The sequence below is a fragment of the Drosophila grimshawi genome, unplaced genomic scaffold, assembly GCF_018153295.1.
Source record: "Drosophila grimshawi isolate 15287-2541.00 unplaced genomic scaffold, ASM1815329v1 contig_44, whole genome shotgun sequence".
Taxonomy (NCBI): domain Eukaryota; kingdom Metazoa; phylum Arthropoda; class Insecta; order Diptera; family Drosophilidae; genus Drosophila; species Drosophila grimshawi.
Window position 1 is genome coordinate 15,366,062 of NW_025063240.1, and position 25,297 is coordinate 15,391,358.

A 25,297-nucleotide genomic window follows, 5' to 3' on the forward strand; every position below is an offset into this window, starting at 1 on the left:
CGTTCAGTCGCATGTTTGCCTGCACGGCCTGCTCAGTGGTCTCTGCGGAGGTTTCACGTTTGAACGTCTCGTACAATTTTCACGGAGAAGCGCAATGTGAAAGCCAAAGACTAGAAATAGCCACGGCGTGACGTCCCCACATAGACTAGACAACTGACAGTAGCAAACCGAAGCGAACCCAGTTCAGATCAGATCAGATCATAATACAGCTGACTGATTCGCATATCCTGTAAAAGGAATCGAAAACTGTCGCGCCAGCTGAGTGTTGGAAAACTGTGCAGAAAATGCTGTTAACATTCCAAAATAAACGAAAGTGTTGAAACGATTTTGCCAAAAAAAAAAAAGAAAAAAACAAAACGAAATAAAATATTTTTGTGTTGCAATCAGGTGGTTATATATATATATACGCATAATTTATATATATATATATACATATATATATATAAACATTGCAAGCGCGTGTCGCGTGTGTGTGTGTGTGAGTGCATGTGTGCATGTGTGTACGTGTGAGTGTTAGTGTTTGTGCCACCAAATGCTGTGCCATCAGCTGACATTGTGCTGGTCGTGAGGAGGACGACGAGCACACGACGAGGATATTGAAGTCGTCGTTGTTTCCGTTCGGTTTTGATCAGTTACGGAAAATTGGTACCGGAACCGGGACCGGGACCATGCCGATCATTGCCGATGCCGCCAACGATGAGCCACCAGCAAAATGTTGCAAATATTGTGAGGGTATGCCTAGAATTTATATATGTAGTCTCTATATAATATTATATACCCTATATATATATATACATGCAGTTGCTAGCTTTCGCCTTTTGCGAGTTCACTAACCCACCCAACTATATGGTGCACATATATCTACTATTGCTCCGGACCGGTAATTAACTTGATGCCCAAATCCAAACACTAGACGAGCCCGGAACACTCTCTCTCTGTCTCTCTCTCTCTCTCTCGATAGATTCAATTGATAGATTTATGCGTAATTTACATGCGCCTCTCGCTCTCACCATCCCCTTTCCCTCTCTCTCTCTCTCTCTCTCTCTCTCTCTCTCTATCTTTCTCTCTCGCTCTCTGTGTCGGTCAGCGGCACTTGACTTCCTTGACTGGCATTAGCTTTGTGCCCCCGCCAGTTTTGACTCTTAGTACGCGTTTCAGTATTTTTGTTTGTTTTAATTTTTTCAAATTTTCAGTTGCTATTGTTGTTGTTGTTGTTGTTGTTGTTGGAAAGGAACGCCAGCAATTGTTGAGGGCACTTTGTTTTTTTCTGCAGCTGCTGCTGTTGTTGCCACTAAGAAGCCGCTGACGTGTCTACTTAAAATTTTTAAAATCATGACAGCTCCACACACTCTAACCGGCCCCATCAACTAGGCCCACAAATTAGCCTACGAAGCACTATTTCTTTATATTATTTACACTTATGCTTTTTTTTTTCTTTCAAAAAATTAATAATATGTATTTGCTTGCTTTCACATAGCAGGAAATGTCAAAAAAAAGTGGGACTAAATTAATTATTTTACCTTTTAAAAATAAACTAGACTTAATGGAATGTCAACAAATATTGGTTATATTAACCAAAATTATTTTGTTTTACATTATTTATTTGTTCATTTGTCATTGTAATTATTGTTTAGTTTTAGAATTGCCTTTGTTCTTGTTAATTAGAAAAACTATTGCCACAAGCGAGCCTTCTGGCGGTTTCTACAAGCCGTGTGCGTTGGCAGACTCTCAATGTCAATGCAGCAGGCCTCTGTCCCTGGTTTTTACGATTATATATAATATATATTCAATGTGTTGAGAACATATACATTTGCCTAATTTTTAATTAAAATAATTCCTTGATATTTGCACCAGATAAATACAAATGTTATGACCCTATTAGTCTAGCATGATATATAATTAACAAGAAGACGCTAGGGAATACGTTCTCGATTTTGACAGCTCCGAAACATGAAATAGAATTATTTAAAATAGATTTTAGTCTTATTTTAAAAGGTGCAAATATCAACCGAAACATATGTATAAATAAATGTGGATGATTTATGATGATCTCGAATTTGAAAGCTCCCAAATATTATATAGAATAATTTCATAGATATTTTTCTATATTAAATTTGATGTAGAGCATTGACAGCAACTGATTTGAAAAGTGTTTTATTTAAAATAAACAAAACTAACGAAATATATATTTGAATAGTGTTTTTCACTTATCCAAAGAACTCATATTAATATTAATTACCAAAACTTATTTTAATTACTCACTTTAGTTTCTCAAATCGTTTTCCTGCGCCCACATTTTAATCAAGTTCTTTATTTGCCAAAGACAAATAATGAAAACTTCAACAATTTTAGAATTTATGCGCTAGTGCCTCAAAAATCAAACGCATTTAAAAATAAATAAATTATTGTAATACCCAGAATTAATCAATCTAAAAAGCGGCCAATAACAACAAGAGCAACAATAGCAACAACAGTTGAGGATCAGCAGACATTAGCCATATAAATGACTTGTTTACAACAAAGCGCATTGTTTACAAATAGTCGGATAACCCACAAGAAAAACTCATTTCTATGGGCCAGGCCAAATGTAAAATTGGTACCGAGCCTTGACACTCTTTCAGACAGTGTTGTTGTTGTTGTTGGTGTGATTTTTATATATATTCGCTAAAACTATTTAATTCGGTTGATCGCACTGCTGTCGCCATGTGGGCGTGGCACTTAACTGCAGTTTTTCCTTACATATATATATGAAAAGGAAAATTTTCATTTTAACGTCAGACATTGCTTTTTTTAATGTCATTTTTATTTACATGAAAAGCTCGCACAGCCTGTGCTCAAAATTAGCTGCTATGCGACAATCAACAGTAACAACAACTACAACAAACAGCAGCAGTAACAGCAATAACAACCGCAATAAAATCAAATTTAATGAAAGCCAAATGAGAAATATAAGCAAAAGGGCCGCTTGTTGTTCTTGTGGCATTTGCTGCCTTTTTTATGGCTATTTTCAATGTATTTTTTAGTGTTGAGTGGGGCATAAGGTGTATGTGTGTATGCGACTGTGTTTGTGTGTGTTTGCTTTAGGTAAGTGTCGCTGCTGCTATTTTTAACGTTGCCCCCAAACGCCCAGCAATTTCCCTGTCCAGCAGCGCTCGACAATTTTGATTGGAGTGCTGTTGCTGTTGATGTGGTGTCTGTGTCTGTCTCTGTGTGGAATAAGCTAGAATTTAAAGGCTTAGCTAGTTGAACATTTGCCATAGATATAATTTAATGTGTGCTTTTAGATGATTTACTTGACTGGCGCCTTAGATTTGTAACTGTGATCGTCTATTTTCTTCTACGAGAGATATCCTCAAGTTGTAGTTAACTTATACTCAAATCATTCGCATGCCTTTTCTGCTTGTTCAGTCAACAAAACATATTAAAAAATTCTTGTTGGACGCGCAATGAAGTGGCAAATAAATTTGCACTTGCATCATCATCGACACCAGTAGCAACAACAACAACAACAATTTGATATCAACGGCAGCCAGGGAGTCGAGTTCAATTGTTTTTAGCCTAGCTGTTTGCCAAAGTGTGAAAAACATGCCGCAAAATTGCCGAAAAAGCCACACACATTCACACACAAATGCACAAATAAGCACACATACACACACACACACACATGGGCACACACACAGACAAATACATGCACGTTTGGCGGTTGTTTCTGTTTCGTATTTTGCCCATTTTTGTAGTCAAATTTCGATGCTGCTGCTGCTGTTATTGTCTGAATCAGCCGCGTTGCGCTGACGTCTTTTCGCCGTGCTGGCAGCCGCTGCGGTACAACGTGGCGCATGAATAATTTTCTTGTTTTCGGTTTTGCGCAATGTTTACACACACACACACACACTCGCACACTCGCACACACATATTGGCAACGCACGGCGCGCCAAAGTCAAAATTCATGTAAAACGTTGTGTGGTGTGGCTGCAGGGGGGATTGGGGGTAGACTTACGGTTGTTACGCGTATTCTGCCATTGTCGGAGCTTGTGCATTACTTTTGCATATTGCAGACATATGTTCGACAGAGAGCAACAGGCTGGATATTCGTTTCTATTTGCCACAAATTTTCGGTGGGAGTGTGTGCGGAATCCAAATTTGATTACGGACTGGAATACGGCTTGTTGTACGAAATTCGCCGGAAAAATGAAATGAAACAAAATGAAAGCTCACGCATTCGTGCAAATAAACAAATGGATGAACAAAAGATGATGTGAAATAGTGTGAGTTTAGCTGCTGCATTCCACTTTTCTTAGAAGAGAGACAGAGAGCGAGATGAAGAGAGAGCGAGAGGGAGTGAGAGAGAGAGAGAGAGAGCGAAGTGGGGAGAGAGATTGGGGTAGTTTACATCTCTAGCGATCTGCAGGTGTGTTGATTTTTGTGCCCTCTCACAGCAATTGTTTTGTGCTGCTTTTTGTGTTTTCATGTATTTTGAAATTCTTTTCAATTCGCTTTCGGTGCGGCTGCTATTTATTGAACAAATTATTATTCTTGGCAATTAACGTTGAAGTTCTCAACCACGTTGCCATGCAACATGTGTGTGCCTCGCCTCCCTCTCCTCCTCTTCCCCCCCATTCAATTGGTTAAGGTCGTTTTCCATGTTGTACATTGCCTTATATTTAATAAGCTTCGACAGATTTTCTTCAATTGCATTTGGTTGTAGCAACATTATATTGAAATGTAATGCCATGAATTCGTTGTCGTTGTTGTTGTTGTTGTTGTTGTTATTGTTCATGTTTTCCTTGGTTTTTAACATTTTCCTTTTTATTTTATTGTGTAAAATGCAACAATTTGTATTCATGGCATCATCGGGTTCGACCATGGATGATATGGCCTGAGTGTTTTTTTCTCTGCCCCTGCACACACCCCCTCTTGGCACGACCTTGATATTGAACTCATTTAATGAGGATTGCAGCATTAAAATTAAGGCCAATGGCTGTGTTTTTGGTTGGGGAGTTGAGGGCAGGTGTTTGTACATCATATAAATGGGAATTTAACTTCGCTAGTGCTAGCAATATTTAATTAGGGGTTGTTTGAGGGTTTTCTACCCTAATTTATTGCTATTTTCACAGCTACTTTAAGGCTAGAAAATGTAGAAAATGAAAAGAAACTGCAAAAAACGTAAATTGAAATTTTGTGGAGAGTATTCAATGAAATTGACTGAAATCGGTTACGCTTTGCATAACTTTTGGTTATTTAAATCACATTTAAAAACTAATTCCAACTCGACTGTGCAAAAAAAAAAATAAAATAATAATAATACTTTTCAAACATATGTAATTATTTCACACAGTTTGTGCTTCAACAGAATTTTGTTTTCTGTGTGCATAGAGATCTCACTCATGCCACAGTTATTCAAGCAACCCACATTACATTCACACCCACGACAACACACACACACACACCCGCACAATCACACACACACAGATGCATACAGTAAAGACTCCGGCGCACGCCTCATTAGAACACCTTTCAGTTTGCTGTGTAATTTTCGCAACATTTTTAATGGCGTACGGGGACATTTTGGCACTCGAGTGACCGTGTGTCAGTCCCTCTTTTCACACACAGTGTGTGTGTGTATGTGTGTGTAGTTGCCACTCATTGCTGTGGCTCTCCGCATTGCGTAGCAAGCGAAACTATTTAGAGAAGTGTCAAGAAATGTCTACATTGGCGTCGCTGTTGCAGTTGCCCAGTTTGCAACAAATTCGCCATCGTTGTCGTTGTCGTTGTCGTCGTGCGTCGCCACAGCTGTAGCTGCAGCACACGCCTGCCACGCCCCACATTGCATTAGATTGCACACCCCTCCAATCCCCACCCTATGCGGGCGGTCGTTGATAAATTACAAAACATTGCGCCGGCTATTTTAAATGTAGCATAAAATTTGCATTTTATATTTTTGATATTTAGATATTTTTAACAGCCAAAATTTGCGCTGCTGCTGCTGTTGCTGCTTCTGCTTCTGCTTCTGCTGCTGTCATCGAATCGAGGTCTCAAGAGTCCGTTCTTTTAAAAAACCGCCTAATCTAGCCAAACGTGGGCGTGCGGCAAAACTGTGTCACATTGCTCATTAGCAGTTGCATGAAGCATCTCTTTATTCTTAGTGAAAGCAACCAAAATAAATAAAAAATAAAAATAAAAAAAAACAGACTACAAAATAAAGTCACAACACAATTGCCAAAAAGCTTAAGAAAATTTGTCATTTGGTGTTGCGTTTGTTTGTTTGTCGTTGTTTTTATTTTTTATTTTACATTTTTTGTTTTGTTTTTGTTTTGTTGTTTTCTGATTTATTTTCACTTTGACAAATGCACAAAAATTTGACCATGGCACGTCAAGAACTGTGGTCATTGTATTTTAAATGCCATTTCGATATAGATAAATTGCCAACAGGCGCGACACTCTGCTGCAGTCCCCTGAATATCCAATGCCTAAAACAAAAAACAAAAGAAAACCGTCTAAAAATCGACTCTTCCAGAGTTGAACTCAAGCTGTGTCTAATTAATTAACTAATTAGTGTCAGCAACAAATCAAACAATCTTTCTATGTGCTGCAAGTTACTTTAATTATTTTTAAATCAGTTTAAGAAAAGTGCAAATAATATTAATTTATATTCTATTTTGGGCAACCTTTGAACGTACTTAAGTTTGGTTAACTTTTCTTAATACACAGATTCAGATATTTGCCCATTTTTTCTTTATTTTCTCGCCTTTTCTATGCCTTCTTAACGTTTTTGCTTGCCTTATTACTAAGCTTCTGGCGCTTAACCAGTTTTAGTCTAATTGTTTTTTTTCCAAGTTTCCAGGAAATCTTACAATAAATGTTGGACCTTTTACATTTTAATACCCCTTGATTTATTATATCCCTTATTTTGTTTTCTTTCATATTAAATTTAATATTATTTAATTTGTATCTTTCATTTTAAGTTTATATTAAAATTGTGTCCTGCTTTAAATCCACTATAAGTAAATAGATATAAATCAAAATAAATGGATGTAATCATGTAATCTACTGAGAATAGAATTTATTTTTAGCATAGATAATAAATTTTGAACTCAGCCTTAAATTGACATTTCATATTCACTCAAAATACTCACAGTATGAAGTGTAAAGTCTAAGGATCACCCAATATAAACAGTAATTAAAGTATATATTTGTATATTAGTGTTGGTCTCTGAGCATAAATAAGTCAACTAATTAAATTTCGAAATATGCTCAAGTGACACTAAATTAGTTTTCCTGGAATTGGAGTCTTTTCTACAAGTTGCATCGTTTGTCCAGATTGAAAAACTTTCAACACTCTAAACACAGCAGAAGCGCCTTTTAGTCTGCAACAGCACACATTCGCACTGTGGCATCAAATGGCTTAATCAAAAAGCAGCCTGCTGATAGCATTATTTCCAGTGAAGGCAAAACCCACAGCTGTCTAGAGTGTTACTGTCTGATTGGGGACTGCTCTCGACTGCCTTGGCTGCCTTGGCTGTATACTTATTAATAACTAGAAATTGTCAGGCACTTGATGTGGGTCAAACATGGTAAACACAGGCAGGCGGCGCTGCTTTCCTCTATAAATAAAGCAGCTTCAACTGAAGTTGAAACAGGTGCATGTCGCATCGCATGCTGCATGCTGCATGCTGCATGTTGCGGGCTGTGCGGCTTGTTCTGAGGCAATAAAGTTTTGCAATTTTTATGTACATGTACTCGGCCATGTTTGTTGGTTTGTTGTTGTGGCTGATTTGCGTACATGTTTTAGCTGACATTCACTTGCCAAGTAGTGGAATGTAATAGTGGTTTCTAACTGGACTTTACTGTGGCAGCTTGACTCTTTGCACTATGAACTTTGTCAGAATGCAGTTTGTCTTTGTTGATACTAGCAGCTTTGCATATGTCAGGGTACTGAAATGTATTTTATTCGCACACCGAAGGTTTTTCAAGTCGAGATTAGATTTGCGTGCACGTGGCATCCACTTTTCAATTTCGCCCACAAATCCCAATTCACACACATACACATACACAGACACACACTCGCCAGACAGTTTGCTGGCCATAGACAGGGCAGTTACGTGTTCCGACAATGCAATCAGCATCAACACAAATCCCCAAACTATTTTAATGTCGACCTCGAAACCAAAAACCGAAAACCATCAACACTGAGGTCGCCATGAAAGTTGTTGTCTTAATGGAAAAGTTGCCACAAACTGAAAAATATATGCGAATAATAAATAAAAAACCGACTTAAAAGCGCATAAAATTTAATTTTTGGCTGCCGGCCAAGCAACCAACGTGGCGTATACGCCATCTAGCGCTTACCATAAGTTGTGCGCTGAGCCGCCTGTGGGACATGTTAACTGGAATTAGTTACGTTTAGGGCGGAGACCTGCACACAAATCTCTACGGCCTTTTATCCTGTGTGTGTTTGTGTGTGTGTGTACGTTGTAAATGAATGCAATTAGTTGTAGAAACAACAATTTTACTTGCATACATGTTAAATGAGCAATTTATCTATTAATATAGTGTAAAACGTGCTCATATTGAGCGTGTGAGCTTCGAACACTATAAAAAAGTATTTTTACAAGGAATTCTATTACTGTGTACATTGAGTCATTCTTGATTAGCTTTAGCAACCAAGTCTGCAAGTTAATCTTAGTTCTTGCCAGTTACATTTTCTTAATTTCACAGAAGAAACTCATCCCTTACCAGTTTATATATGACACCAACAATTTAACATTCGTTTAAGAATAATAAGTTTACCATTTGGAAGGGTATTAGACAATCGACAGTTGCGGAGAACAGCCCCTTTTTCTTTATTTATGTGCTCATTAATTTTATTTCAGAGAATTTGTAATTTTATTTACTTTTATTGATTAGTCACTTTGTATTAATCATTCAAATGGTTGCTACGTGCCTAAATACTGTTTGGATTATTATTGTTATTACTATTATCACAATTGATTATTTTTCGTAGTAATTTGCTTTTTTTTCAAGCTAATTATTGATTCTATTAGTAATTGAATCTGATTAGTTTCATTTATTATTATTTAATTACGAAGCCTTAAGCTGAATGCAGACCTTTTTCCAAGTGTCAACAGCAGCTGGCAGCCTGATTGAGCCATTGTTGTTACAACTGTCTTCACAATCTGGCTAAAAAGCAAAGTTTATCCAAGCCTTGCCCTTCTCTCAAAGGTAAACAAACTGGCCAACACTGCTGCTGCTGCTGCCGCCGCCCCTTTTTGCCTTTCAAGCCAAGAACTTGGACAAACACACGCTCTAAGTTGATCAACAAAGTGAACGTCCCCCTCCCTCTCTTGGTTTCCCTCCAACATAGTCTATGCTTAGGGGCAGATTTTGCTGTTGTTATCACTTTGTTGGTTTGTGAATGTTGCAAGTATTTGGCCAAATCTCTTGGAAAATAAATATGCTGTGGCAGAACCGTTGTTTGGCGTGCAGGCTGCTAATTGAAAATCGTTTCCTGACAATCTGCTGTTTGCGAAAGCGTTGAACTTTGTGCTCGATATTAACAGCTTGCCCCAGCTCGGAACCCTCCCCTCCCCTTGCCTTCCCTTTCCTACTGTTGGCCATATGCAGACACTTCTTTGGTTCATTGACATTTTGGCAATTTGTTGCCATTAGCAAGCGGCGGCTCGCCGTTTGTGTCCTCATTTCAAAGCAAACAAATAAATATGGAAATTATGGCACGCAGCATAATGAAAATGTAACTCAGCAGCGATCCCCCCGCTTGGCATATACCCCCCTGCCTCGATTCTCCATCTACATAGTTATGATGCGAGGCGCCACAGTATTTTCTTTTAATAATGTTTTTCTCATTTTTTTTTTTTTTTTTTTTTTTGGTTTTTGTTTTCAGCATTTTTAGCGACTTTGCATAAATTGTTGTCTGGGCCAAAGTAGCTGGGCAATTAAAACCATTTGTGGGAATTGGGATTCACATGATGCCCATTTTTCGATCGATTTCGATTTTTGCCACCTTGCGCCTAATTGATGGCAAACCGCTTCTGAGCCATGTTATTTAGCCATGATATGTGGAAGTGTTGTTGATTTTGCATAAATTGTTTTGGCGTTATTGTTGCTGTAGCTTTTGTGTTTTTTTTGTTTTTTTTTTTTTGTTTAGATCGCGCTGTGTACATATTTTGTTTTGCTGTCTGTTTTGGTATATTTGACTTTTTTATTGGTTTTCAGTTGCGCATTTCCCATTTGTCGGTGTGTGCTTAATTCTTTTGTTTGTTTACAGCATGTAATGGTTAAATTAAACATTTCGTGCTACGTTTAGTCACGCACTAAATGCTTAAACTGTGTTCAACTTCTTTAATGGCACACAATTGATTCAATGTGAGTCGAGAAGCGTTCGCGATATCATAATCATAAATTTTGATATGCCTGCATTTATTTTTAAACCAATTTCCGAGGCGTCTTCTTCGTGTCTATAGTTTTTATATAAACTTTATTTTATTATATATTTCGTTGGATGTGCGTGTGTCTGTGTGCTTTTGTGAGTTTGTCTGCTGCCATTTTTATGCCTGTATTTGCTTGTCAGGCTTTTAGAATTTATGTTTTTCACATACATTCCTTCGTTTTGTCTGCTGCCGGTTTTCATTCGGTTTTTCATTACTATTTCTTTTTTTCTCTCTATATAAAATTGTTTCTGCTGCCTTTGGTTAGTCAGTCGCCGAATGTCACCCACTACCAAATTTTCATACCTATTCCCATTCTCATTCCCATTCCCATTCCAATTCCCATTCACATTCTCATAGCCATTGCGTCCCAACCGATCCCGGCCGTCTTCCAGTCGCAGTCGCAATCGCAGGCCAGCATGGCGCAACAGATTTCTTTGCCTCCGACGGCACGCATTTGACTTTCAAATGAAGGACAAATATTGAATGGTCGAGCTAAGCAACAAACAAACAACAACAACAGCAACAATAGGAGCAACAACAACCAAGTTGTCGACGTGGCAATTGGTGGCAGGCAGCGCCAAGCATAATGTTGAGGTCGGACTATAAAAGTTTTGCAGTTGATTTTGTTTTCGACTAGGTGTGTTTGTGTGTGTGTGTGTGGTGTGTCTCATATTGTGGGTGTGTGTTTGTATGTGTTTGTCCGTCTGTCCGTTTGTCTCTAGTTTTATTTCAACATTGTTCTTGCTCTCAGACACTTTGAATATAAATTATGTGCGTAATTTGATTTTAAACTGTCGTTTATTGCCAGCTTATTTATATGCTCCACGGACACATTTATAAGTAATTTGTCACTAATAGAAAAGGTTACAGCATTCAGCTAGTATGATATACTGATATGCACTCTAATGAAATCAAAACTAAATTATGAAAGGAATTTGAAGTGGCTGGTCGAAGCCAATCAGAGCTGATGCTCAACAAAAAAACAAGATCCAAGTTTTGTCTTTTCTTTTATATATATATATATATATCTGTTTAATATAATTTGTGTATTTTGTGCAGTTTTTTTTTTTAATGTGTATTTTGTTTAAAGGTTTTATTATGCCTAGTGTGTGGCAAGTAAATAACATTTTTTGAGTTGCTTTATTTAGCTTTTATTTATGCACAGAGACACAGAGAAGAGACTCAGACAAAGATCAAGAACTGCTGGCTACTGCCCCGGCTACTGCAGCGGCCAGCATTATAAATAGATGGAGGCAACGTCGCCACTTAAGCCAGCTCGGGCAGCAACAAATTTTATCGACACGAGCCAACTGTCAGACCCAAAAGGCTGCCAGCGCAAACATCTTGCATAGAATCAGCATGCAAATCCGCATAGGGCACACAGCGGCCTCTCTAAGCATTGTGTGTCAGCCATGTTGAGCCCAACGGCAAAAGTTTTTTAGCCCAAATAAGCGCAAAAATACGCACGTCATGCCACGCCACGCCACGCCACGCCACGCACTTGTATCTCACAGATACGCAACAGAGTCAGCAGCTAGCAATGCAAATAACTTGGCACACAGTTGCAGCAGTCGAAATTGCGGACAGTTCGACAGTGGGACAGTGTTGTGCATGAGCACAGATTCTAATGCAATTTCACTTGCGTCTTGGCTGAGAGATGAGTTGCGTTGGGTCAGAGTTGCGGGGATGATGTCTTCTAGTCGACTCGAATTTGTATCCGTGCTGTTTTTGGTCTTCTTTACTTAGGACTCACTTCTGCAATTCGACTGCATAAAAAATGTACAGCACTTTGTATGTGTGTGTGTGTGTGTGTGTGTGTGTTTTTATATACACCAAATTTGGTCCTCATTTGAATTACGCATATCGAGTCGGTTATTTCAGAGTTTCAAATTTTATTTGTAAAATGTAGCTTTGATCTTTCGCATTTGTATATAATCCCTTTGTCCTTTTGATTTTAAAGACCATCATCAATGCTTAAGCAAATAGTAAGTACAGGTCATCTTGTAGTCGAGCACTCGTAGCTAAAACAAATTTTTGTTGCTTGTTATTATGTGATTTTTGTGACTTTCTTTGCTGCTTTTACGAGGCTGCTCAACTCGACTGCAAGTTTTATTTGGCGTAATTAATTTGCTAGCCTAGCCACAAAATGTTGCAAACAAAACAAAAAACAAAATCCTTCCCTTTTTGGCTGCATTGTTCAACTTGATGTGCCTTGTTTATTTGTTTTACGCTGGTCAGCCGCTCCTATCCTCCTCTGTTCAGTTCTGTTCTCTACTGTTCTGTTCGGATCTGTTCTGTTCTGTTCTGATCTGTGCGAGATGCACATCAAACGACAAGGCGCATTTTTTGCGTACTTGAAAGCACTTTCGAAAATAGCGCCGTATTTAGGTTTTAGGTCGTTCTACCAAACGCATTCAATGCGCATCACTTTGACGTTTGCCAAGCTCTAGAAAATCGCTGCAAAATGCACAGACAGACAGACAATCAGTCAGTCAGTTGGTCTATTGGTCTTGCTTCTTGTTTTTTTTGTTATTGTGCGTTGTGCACAGTAGCTACAAATAGCAGCAAGTCGCGATGTCAACAAAACTATTTCATATCTATCCCCATAAATACATACTGTAATATGCACTGCGACAATCGATGTGGCCATCAAGTGCTGCCAACAAGAGAAAAACAAACCCGTAACGCAAACACGTCTCTACCAACAGCGATGAAAAGCCCCGACAAGTCAAGCTGAATCATCTATGCATTTGTATGTGTGCCACACAATCGCAAACATGGCACACGCAAGCTCGTAAAAAACAAAATGGCGTTACACAAAACTAAACGCTGTAGCAAGCACGCAATGGCAGTGCTGATATCATACATTTTAGCTTGGCAACTATTTTAAGTTGCCAACTATATTTTAGAGTTTCAAGAAATAATAAGTTTTAGAAGTCGATGAAAACTCAAATAGCTGCAACTACCTATAAACTACTACTAGCTTTATTCAGATGAAAGATGTTTGAGCAAGAAACTTACTGGTTTTGTGTGCCTTTGCAAATCGCTTGGCTAACATACAAAAAGCCCGCTAAACTGACATCACTGTTGATGGCATAAAAAATCATTGTAGTACCATTCTGCACAGCGTCAGCGCAATCGAACACACCTGAGAAATCAATCAATCGATTTGTTCAACTGTAACAGACAAGCGAGATTACAAAAGTGTGAGAGTCTGAGTGGGAATAAGAGCAAGAGAGAGATAGAGAGAGATCGAGAGAGATAGAGAGAGAGATAGAGAGAGATAGAGTGAGATAGAGAGAGATAGAGTGAGAGAGAGAGAAAGAGAGAGAGAGAGAGTGAGAGAACGAGAATGGCAATGGGTTTAACAATCAGCCGCAACATGTTGTCAACAAATGTGAGCGCTTGATAAAAACGATGACTAGCTGACTGCCGCAAATAACCGCTGGCACTTTGCATACATACATATACATATACATATATACATATATATATATATATATATATATATATGCATGTATTTGTTTTATTTTTTTGCGCACAAAAGTTTTGTGGTGGTGAATTTGTGGTAAGGTAGTTGGGAAGCGCTTACAATTGTCGGGCAGCACATGTAAATAACTTCAAAAAGCAAAAGAAAACAATAAAAATAAAAATAAAGAACAGCGACAAGCCTGCGGCTTAGAGTGTTTTGTGTGTGTGTTAATTCATCTTTGCGCAGATTTAAAAATTTATCATTGACTTTGTGTAAAAATGTAACCCAAGCAAAAAGCTGAAAGGTAGAGTGGAATGTCCAATGGGGCATCTGTTGCGCAGCCTTACAATTTGACAGCAGTGGTGCGGGTAAAGGGGAAAAGGCACAGTAATAGCCGAACATTGCTGGAAAATCTTGTCAAATGCCTTTGACAGTTGCCCTCAAAGTCGAATGCAGTGGAGCATCAGACGCGACAGCAGCAGCGCCCTTTCATTTCATGATTTACGCCGTCCGGCAAAGTGCGTGGAAAGTTTGTACGCACACACATAGACATAGGCAGAGACAGAGACAGAGACAACATACCATGTAAATATTTGGAACGAAGAAGTGAACGGGCTGGACGGGCAGACGGGAGAAGTGTGGGGTGTGTGGGGTGTGGGACAGACTGACAACTGTTGCCCATTTCCGTTTGGCCTTGTGTAATGGACTCGCAAAGCAAAAGTTCATAAAGCAACTGTTTGAAGTGTGGGCGCTGCTGCTTTTGCTGCTCCAGTTCCAGTTCCATTTCGATTTCGATTTTCAGTTCCAATTTTGGTTCCTGTTCTCAAATCAGCTTAAATACTTACTAACAATTGCGTGAACAAGTTGTGCACTCAAAAGCGCCCGCTGGCAGCTACAAAAGTCAACAAGCTGATGCTCCTGTCCCAATGCTGTCGTCTATTTTTGGACACAATTTGTTGCGTTCCATTTTCACATCTATCTGTGCAAGAAAACTTTTTTCTTTTTTTTTTACCTTTGACGCTGCCTTAAGGTAGCACAGCACCAAATAATTATATATAGAAATATATACAAACACAAATACAAATAGTATACAGAGTACGAGCAGGGCAAATGTTAGGCGACACAGCACTCGAGTCAGCGTTGTGTGGGGACAGTGCGTCCTTATTTTAGCCAGTATTCGAGCCCTTAAAGCCTTTATATATTATAATACTACTTTTACGAAGTTTCTTGTAAAGTTTCAATGTGTTCAACTTGTTATTTTTCTAAAAATTGTAATTTTATCATTTGTTTTTAAGCCCTTTCTGAACATACCTACAACTTACAGAATTATTTCTCATGAAATATATTATTTGAAGTTTGATTAGACAATATATTTTTTATTCAAGACTTGTTTCGTAGAAGTATGTTGAACTTCTTCCATCAGCTCACATACAAATCTTCTGGCAGTTGAAAATTTATGGAAAAGTCCAAATTCGTTAAAAGTTATGAGCATAAATATTTGCCGCCTTGTCCGCAGATATAATAAAAAATTTAAATGATAATAAATTGCAAATGGAATAGACATTATATATATATGCAGGTATATATATTTTTTGTGTCTGTGGCATAAACAATGAAGATTAATGAGATTGCATTAAACAAAGGCAAAGTGCGCTTACGTAAATACAAGTACAATTGGCAAAATGTCGCACACACATCCATCATAATCTCGGGATCCTCTGAGTCAGGCAGTCCATCAGCATCGACAGCGGGGAGTGGAAGTATTTTGTCAACTTTATTGCGCAGCCCGAGAATGTCATAAATGTTTTCGCACTGCTTCGTAGATTTACAGGCTTTTAATTAATATCATTCCATCCAAATTTATCAACTGTTTGCTACGATGACTGACAGATTGTCGCCTGATTTTTCTATTCCTTCCAGCTTGTCATTTGCTAATTTTTTCCCATATGCATCTGATGGCGTGGGTCGTTTGACGTTGGCTATATGCTGATTTGATTTGATTTTCTTTTCTTTTATTTCGCTTTTTTGTTTTTGTTTTTTTGTGTACTATATGCATATATTTATGCTCTTAATTTGCCGCATGTGTTAAATGGTGGTGCACTTTGGCTGCCTCCCGTCGCGAGCCTGTCAACTTTTCTAGCGTCATTTGCCATTTGCCATTTTTTTGTTGTTTGTTTTGGCTTCTTAGCTGTGTTTTGTTTATTTATTGCATTCTTGGGCTGCATACATTATTGTGTATGTTTCACATTTTGAGCGCCGCGTCGCATCTTAATTGAGTATTTTATGTGATGTTTTTAATTTATGTTCTTTATGGCTTGTGAATTGAACATTTTTTTTGGCTTAATGGAAAATTAACTGATGCCTACTTTCATGTTCTACTCATAAATCTGCCCAAATAGTTGCTTAAACGTGTACCCAATAAAATGTTTGTCAGCGAAATTCAGACAAATATTGGATGAATTTGACAAAGTAAATTAATAAATTAGCAAACACTCATCTAAATTGTATTTTATAATATGAAGACAAACCTTTTGGTTCACTGACCTCCACTTATAACTAAATAAATACAAACACCCTATTCATAAAATAAATCAGCACATTTTCAAATAAAGTGATCATTTTTTATATTACTCTACACACACACTTGAAGTGTCACTTAATGTTTTATTTTTGCTCTTAGTCAATTTATAGTTCTTGGCTATTCTAATGTCAAAACATTAATTATACTACGCCCAAATAAAATAAGTAGGCAGAAGGCAGCTGCTTATTTTCGGTTTCTATTTTTTATTTATTTTATTTTTTTCAATTTTAAAGTGACTAATTTGATTAATCGTTATCAACGTAAATGTTTTTGCTGTGCTAAATGTTTAGTATTATTTAAATGTTGTGTCCGTACTTAGTACATATGTAAATAAATTGTATGCCGGCCGGTATTTATGAAATTTTTTAGGAAATTAGTTTATGAGGCCAGCCGAATTTTCCGGTGGGCGTCTAGAGAAAATCTCATTGAAAAACCCGCAATGCGTTTCAAGGTTATAAAATACAAAGCAGAGCAGGCGTCTAAAGAGCACAAAGCAACATATATTTCACATAAATTATAATAACGGAAAGTTTATTGTTTGATTTTTTCTTATTCTCTAATGTTGCCCACCTGTAGGCCACAAATAACAATAGGAATTCGTATGTCTAAGCCAAAGTCTGACAATAAGTAAAAAATAAACCATATATATAGGTACATACTTAAAACTTAAGGCTATAATATATGTATATTAATGACCCTCATTTTTGTCAGCACAAAGTTGGACAGGAGAAGACGAAAGACAGAAAAAAAACAGCAGAAAACAAATGAAGAAATCCAAAGCCAAGTTGCCAAGAAAAATAACATAAAAATTGCTACAGAATTTTTCTAAATATTTGTATTTAGCGCAAGTTAAATAATCAGACAGATTATGCATACGTTATAAAAATAACAAAAGTCAAAAAGAAAATCGTTTCAAACCGACTGAAGCGAATAAAGAAAAGCGACAGCAGCTCCAACAACAACAAAAGTGTCAAGCAAATGGCCAAAAATAAAAGAGAAAAAAAAAACAATTGGCAAATATTTTAACGCCATCGTTGCAAAAGTCTCCCATTCTCCCTATTCTCTCTTTGTGTCTAATTTTTTTTCTTGTTTCTATGTACATTGTGGCAAGAATAACAACAAGAAACAAGAGAAACACCTGTAGATGAACAATATTTAAAACTTACATCTTGCTGCGTTTTTCAATTTCATCCAATCGGGTTCCTCTTTGCATATTGAAAAATTCCTCAGACACCCACATGTATATTTTTTTGGTTACATTGTTGCACTTATATATATTCAGTTATTTTGAATTTGTTCATTGGTTTTGGGGCTAGTAGCGTTGAACGCTTGATGGCATGTCGCTCATCTGTGACACTGCTCAACGCTGAAAAGCGGCTAAGCGACGCCATTTTGTTGGTGTCCAGTTGAGCTTGGAATAATGTCACAAATTACATACCCCGTAGCAGTTATTCAAAGGTGTCGCCTAATGTCTTAGTTGATTGATTAAAATCTTCATGAAATCAATTCTGAATTAATCTATAAATGAATCCGAATGCTTGTTCTTTTCCTTAATTCACTTTTACTATAAATACAGAAATATTTTGTAGAGTATTTAACATTTTTGGCTTTGACAAACTCTTGACTGGATGACTTTCACATTGTTGCATTGAAATCTCAATTAATTAATTAAATTAAGTCGAAAAATTGTCATGGAAATCAGGCAACCAAGGACACCGCTCGTTGTCTGCCCCTTTCCACACATACAAACCATCCCCTATTCCACTGAACCACGCTGTTGTTTGTCGTCGACCCGCCTCACCTGTCTGCTTTGTGGTAAACATTTTGGCAAGAGTTTATTTCTATTTGCCTGCAATAGTGAGGCTACCTAATTACTTTGGCATTTATCACAGTTTTCGACCACATTGCTGTCATTAGGGACCCCTACCGTTTGAGACCAAAGTATTTGAAAATACGAAATATTTGTGTGGCTCATATTTATTGTGCTAATTTGATAGAATATGACACACAGTTTTCAATCAGACGAATCTGTCTAAGGCGACCAAAGAGGCTGTGCTCCATTTACCACTAATTGTTTGACGTGCCACGCCCCAGAACTGAAAATGGACGAATGTTGGGGCTACTGCAGCAGCACCTGGAAAGATTGAGACTACGATTCACATTATTCAACATATTTAAAGTGTAGTTTATGGTTATGGTTCTAAGCACCATAAAATTTGCGTTATGGCTCTGGTTAGCAACCATCATCAAGTCATCAACGCTTAAATAAATAATCTTTTTAAAATGGTTGTCTTCCATTTTTTTAAATGTTTTTTTTTTTTTTGGTTTTTGGTGTTTTACTGACAAATTTTCTTATGCGCCCTGTGGTTCGTTTGGCTCAAGCTGTGTGCAATTAATAAATTTAATTAAGAAATAACGTGCGCTGCCGCAATCGTCGCGCGTTCAAGTGTGAAAATTATGAAAATCTTTACGTGAAATTTAACATGCAAATTTCAGGCAACGGAATTAGCGCACAGACTGTCATTCCCCCAAGAGAGCCCATAAATCAGTGAGGCTTTTGTTGGCGATGACTAGTTCTTAATTAAATGTGGCGTGGAATGCAGTCGCACTGCACTTCAGTCTGGCCACTACTTAAACCAAGTCACCACACTCCCACCCCATCTTCCATGTGCAGTGGTAGCAATCAAATTGCTCACAGTTCATGGCCACCGATGACCTATGTTCGCATCAAATGCTTGTTAATCCAATATATATATAATTCAAAATCGAATTTAACGTAATTCCATTCCGAGAAAATTCACGGCAACCGTGAGACGCATAAATTCAATCAAAATAACCCACACTGACCATCAGCAACGGGTGTAAGGAGGGCGGGAGGCAGGTGGATGTACTCATCAAGACAGCTGCTGGCTGCCAAAAGCGAGCCACAACTGCAGTTTTGTTGTACTTCGTTTTTTGTATTTGCTTTGGTCATAAAGTTCACAATCGTATGGGTGAATGTGTGCAAGGGTGTGCGGTAGTGACGTGCGGTTGCGGCAAAGACTGCAGCTGATTTTGGCTTTCATGAAAGAGGCCGCAACGGATGGGACACTGTGCTAGGTCCACTTGGCAACCACAGCTTGTTGCATGCTGCGCGGGTAAAAAAAAAAATCGACTCAAAGGCAAAACCGAGTAAATACTCAATATAAGACGGCTGCAGGTTGAGGGTTGTAGGTTGCAGTTCGCTGGTTGCTGATTGCGGGTTGAGGAATGTTTATCGAAGGACATGCAACTAAGCATGTTGTGTATTGAAGTGCGGTATCATTCCGAGGCTCAATAACAAATACTGTTAACAATGCACTTGTAGAAATAGTTGTGGCTGTTGAGTCCTTAGAATGTGGTAGTGTGTGCGGCAAAGCAAAGTAAAGCAAAGATAAATCGAATAGATAAATAAGGGTATTATAGATATAATGCGGGCAGCAAAAATAATCTATGAGAAGCGAATTGAGATAAGGATAACGAAAAATAAATAACTTAAAGTCGGCTACAATTTAATGTCCTTAAATACAATATTTTCAGTAGCAGTAAGAAAAATGGAAACAAAAAACTCTTTAAAAACATCCTTTCACACTTATTTTCATTATTTGCTAAGTTCTAATACAAACTATACTCTAATTTTGATAAAACTCTGTAGATAGGAAGCCTAAACTAGCGTCTTACTAGTCTTGAGCTATCTTGATAGACTTTACTCATTTTCACACTACACTATACATTAGACACGAGCAATAAATTGTTTTTATGGCTAACATTTTGAATGTGCATTTTGAGTCATCGCACAATAATTGCGAAACTATGCGCGCCGAATTTTTCGTTAGCCATTTTTGTTGTTATTGTTATTTTTGTTGCTGCTGTGGTTGTACTTGTAGTTGTATTTGTAGTTGTAGTTGTTGCTGCTGCCATTTGGCATGAGTGCCCAAAAATATTTGCAATTATTTATTTAAAATTACCAGCGTCGTGCACGACGCCGGCGTCGCAGTCGACAGCTCATTTATTGCCAAACCATCAAAATATGCGCTATGAATAATATTCTCCCACCACTCCCTGCCGCCCTGCCACCCTGCCGCCCTTCTGTCCTTCTATCCTCTCCCTCACTTATCCACTCAATCACTCCTGTTGCTGGCGTGCCCGTTGCCAACGAATCGATGCTCAAAACGTGCGAAAAACTTTTATGTTCTAAAGATATTTGTAACTTTGAACTCTTGAGAGCTGTAATATGTATGCATAGATGCCTTGGTTGATGGCGGCGGTTGCTGCACTCGTCTGAGTGGTGGGGTTTGGTGGGGTGTGGTGGGTGGTTGGCTGCATCGAGTGGCTGCTATTGGCAACGACATGACGACATTATAACATTAGAAACATGCTCAACACACACGCGCAACATTTGCTAGCAATTAATAAATTTGTGGCTTTTACGGGCTTCGTTCGCTCGTTTCGATGCGCTTTTGTTAATGTTTATGAATGAAATTTTCGTCTCAATTGGTGTCCAATAAATTGCGATCACACTCGGGCGAACGTTAATTAATTTGTAGATCAGAAATTATGATTACCAACAAGCTTGCAGCTGCTTTCGCCTCTGCCTCTGCCGCCGTCGCCGCCAGCCTTGAGAGTGCGTTGACCAACCCCACACGGCGTATGCAAAATGTGGGCGCCTAATTAGTTGACATACATGTATGCTTGTATGTGTGTGTGTGTGTGTGTGTTAGTTTACAATGTTTATATTTTATTATTCTGGCTCTTTCTACATTGCTAATGTGTAACCATATGTCTTTCTCTTTGCAGGTGAGTTGAGCTAGCAAATTGTAAACAGCATTGAGGCCCACAAATGTATCTAGTAAGTGTATGTGTCTGTATCAATGTTAAACATATGTGCGCGCATAGCAAAAACTAAAAGGTAGACAAAAGATTGCACAGCCGACTCACAAAATACTCTTGCTAACTGCCAGATTTCTAAACGCCACTCAAGAATAGCGAATAACTTGGTGTAGTTTAAAGCATTGAGGATCTTAGTTATCGAAGGAGAATGTTACATCTATTTTCTTTTTATTAACTTTAGTAATACTGTGATTTTTTCAACCTTTACAACTCTATGCACAGTTCACATTCGAGTTATGATACCCTATAGAGTATGCTAGGCAATATTTTTTCAAAACCACAACAAACTTGACCGTTGCTGTCAAATTGTGCAAAGGAATATGTTGTTGTGCAAATTGCAAATGAAATGTTGGCCAGGCCAAAAACCAAAAACGTTGTTGTTTGCGTCTGGAAAGGCGCGTCAGCATCGACGTCGACGTCGACGTCATTGGGCACACAAATTATTCGCTGCTAATGCGCGCCTTGACTATTTGTTGTTGTGTGTGTGTTTGTTTGTTTGCTTAACAAACGCTCGCTACACAATCAAATACAATCAAAACGCTGGCGCTCACACATACACACACAGCCTGCTAAATAGTGAGTGGGAGTAAAAGGGATAGAGACGGAATGAGAGAGAAACAAAGAGAGAGAGATAGAGGTAAAGAGCGAGCGTGAGCGAGTGGAAAAGCGATCAACAAACGCTTCGCCTGCGTTTGGCTAAATGAATTATTCAGTTATTTGCGTGTGTGTCTGGCTGTGTGTGTGTGTGTGTGTGTGCGTGTGTGTGTGGCAGTCTTTCTTTTTCAATGTTTCATGCATAATTAAGCATTTTTGCAATTAGTTGTATATGCGTGCAGGCACCTTAGCTCTTTCTACTAGCCCAATCATCGCCCCTCCCTCGCAGGCAAAATTAATAAACCAACAAAACCCAGCTAAACTATCTTAATTTGCACTGGTTGTTCATTTATTTCACCTTAGCTCGGAAGCAAAGAGATTTATTTACTTAACGTGTATGAACTTTATTTGTTCCTACGGAAACAAAAGGTTTACATTTAACGCTTACAAGCAACACATGAAATAACACAAATATATAGCTCAAGTTTCAATTGGTTTATAACTTGAATACCTTAGGGCTTACATTTTTCCTGCAGCTTAATGCAGTTTAGTTTTGTACTACAAAATGTGATTGTTCTAAATTACATAGACTTTCATAGCAAATCTTTTGCCTGTGACTTTCTGCATTGAGTGAATATTTATACGCCAATCAGCCAGCCACTGTTATAATCCGCATATTTCTCTAATCAGGTGATGCCGTCGTCCGCCTACAACACATGATAATTAAGATATGGGACACCATCTGAACAGCTAACTGAGCATCTGATCTCTGAAATCATTGTGTAGACTTTGCAATTTTAACTTGAAATTTCTTGGTTTGTTTGAAAAAATTTTAATGTTGCTCACTGCTGCTGTTGTTTGATAAAAACACATAAACAAAATATTTAGCCCTGAATTGTTTGCCAAAAAATGCTCGTTCCGCTCGTTCTTCTTGTAAGTGTTGTTGTTGTTGTTGCTTATTATGCTTTATATTGTTTAACCCGCAAGAGCAACTACAACAACAACAACAGCAACAACAAAAGCCAAAGCCAACAACAATGCCAAATTAAATGTACAAAAACTAAACATAAGACGCTGCCTGCCCGGCTGGCTAGGCGTGCTACGTCTGCTCCTCTCTAGTATTTCTATGTTTTTTTTTCTTTCACTTTTTTTTTTCTTTTTCGCACAATAAATAAATGTGTAGAGTGGCAGCAAGAACAACCACAATGGCTGATACGTACTATGTAGAAAAACTTGCGAAATATTTTCCACTTGGCACGCAACATGGCCAAGAAGAGGCAAGAAGAGACTCACAGCCAACAAGTTGAATTTTACACTTTTGATTTTTATTTTTATTTATTTTTATTTTTTTTTGTTTCTTGCCCATTTATTTTTAATTTGTTTTTCTCGCCTGATCTGATAAAAACTAAATGCAGAACATATTCCGGCCAAGTGTTTATTGTTCTATCGCCCACTTGAGACACACTCTGGAAAGAGAACAAGAGAGTCAGATCTTGTTAACTGTAAAGGGCGACCGGTTGATTGTTGGCCTGGTCACGCCCACAGCATCCGGTTGATGGCAACCCACAAAATATGTATGTGTGATCCAATTATGCGTGTGTATATGTGCGCGTGTCTGCGAGTGTGTGTTGTGCTGCAGTTGCCAAAAGCCAACCAACTTGTGCACTTGATTAAAAATAGTTTTGCCAAAATGCTCGTGCGGGTGGCTAGCAACAACAATAACAACAACGATTCGAAATGAGATGACATCGTCATCTAGTTTTTGTTCCACTCTATCATCGAAAATTCAATTTCAATTATTTGAGCTGTGGTGTGTTTTGGTTTGGTTTGTTTCTGTTTCTGTTTGTGTTTGGGTTTGTCTGTGGTACAGCTCTTAAATGTCAAATTTTTGTTATTTTGGCTCATTTTCTTGACTCATATTTTTAAAAATTAAATTTTTATTGAGCGTATCGTTTGGGCATAATTAAATTTAATTGAGGACATGTACACACACACACACACAAACACACACAGGCATACCGGTTGGCCTGGCTGCCTGTCCACCTATTTATATGGCGCTCGAATGCCGAGAGCCGGAACAGAAGCAGCCAGCCAGGCCATGAAACAGTTGGGGGCAACCGAGCATAGTCCGCAGACAATTACCACAATGTCACAGTCTATGAGCCTTGTTTGCAGTGTTCTACGGCAGCCATTAGGGGCTGAAAACTCGACTCTATGCGTTTCAATGAAAGGGATTAAAATCAAATTATTTTGCTTTGTTTTTCGTCTGTTGTGATTTGTTATTGGCAAGGCGAAAACTAATTGTTGAATTTTGATTTTGATTTGTTTATGTATGTGCAAATGCTGTTTATGAACTGTCAAAATTTTTCGAATTTTTAAAGGCATAAACTAATGTGCAGTTGCCCCCTCATCAAGGAAGTGGAACAAAACAAAAGTTCAATTAAAAGTATCCAAATGCAAACAATTCCAGCTGCTATAGCAAATTGAATTAATATAATTATGTAAAAGATAGTAATAACTTAAGTTATACTAGGATACATTAAAAATTAAAATCGTGTTGCGTGTATTAACTTTAAGCTAAAAGCTTCTCTTGCTTTAACTGGATGCTAATGCCTATGGTTGGCTGCTGTTGGCCTGTGGGTATTCATCATGCACGTGCTCAAATGCGACTGACACACACACACACACACACACACTTACACACAAAGCACACACAGAATTCGCATTGTGCCCCAAGTGCTACAATAAGGCATCACATCCTGGACAGGCACTAGACGCAGGCGCTGCTTTGTATGCAAAACATGTTGCCAGACAGTCAGTCGGTAGTCCGAAGAGCTTGTGGCTTCTATGCCTGTGTGTGTGTGTGTGTGTGTGGGTGTGCGACTGTCCAATTGACTTTTGTTGGGCTGCAATTGTTTGATCAGGTAGCACAGAGAGAGTGAAGCGGCCAACAACTGACCGCAAGCGTTGATGTCCCCTGCAACTCATTTGCATGCAGCAAACGCAGAAAAACAGCTTTAATTCAATTTCAGCTGCAGTCTGTGTATGTCTCCATATGTGTATGTGTGTGTAAGTGTGTGTGTGTGTGTGTGCGTCTGTGTCTCTGTTCCAATGCAACCGGCCCAGTGTGTGTATTTTCGCCGCTTATTAACCAGCCATTGTTGTGATTCTCAAATTCTCGTCGCTTCTTTGTTGCGTCGTATCTCGTTCTCTCTCTCTGTCTCTCTGTCTCTCTCACTCCCCCCTCTGTTGCTTGCCCAGTCAGCCGTGTGCCATCAATCAGTGCAAATATGTCAA

General features: G+C 38.3%; 1 protein-coding gene across 1 annotated transcript in view; it reads left to right on the forward strand.

Annotated features, from left to right (window-relative positions):
* The first annotated feature begins 495 nt into the window (after positions 1 to 495).
* LOC6557137 (nascent polypeptide-associated complex subunit alpha, muscle-specific form) overlaps positions 496 to 25,297 on the forward strand; it is a 41,090-nt gene continuing 16,288 nt past the window's right edge. Inside the window, exon 1 of the mRNA XM_032734798.2 lies at positions 496 to 732. Coding sequence (XP_032590689.1) covers positions 669 to 732 — 64 coding nt within the window. The 5' untranslated portion in view covers positions 496 to 668. The remainder of the gene's footprint in view (positions 733 to 25,297) is intronic.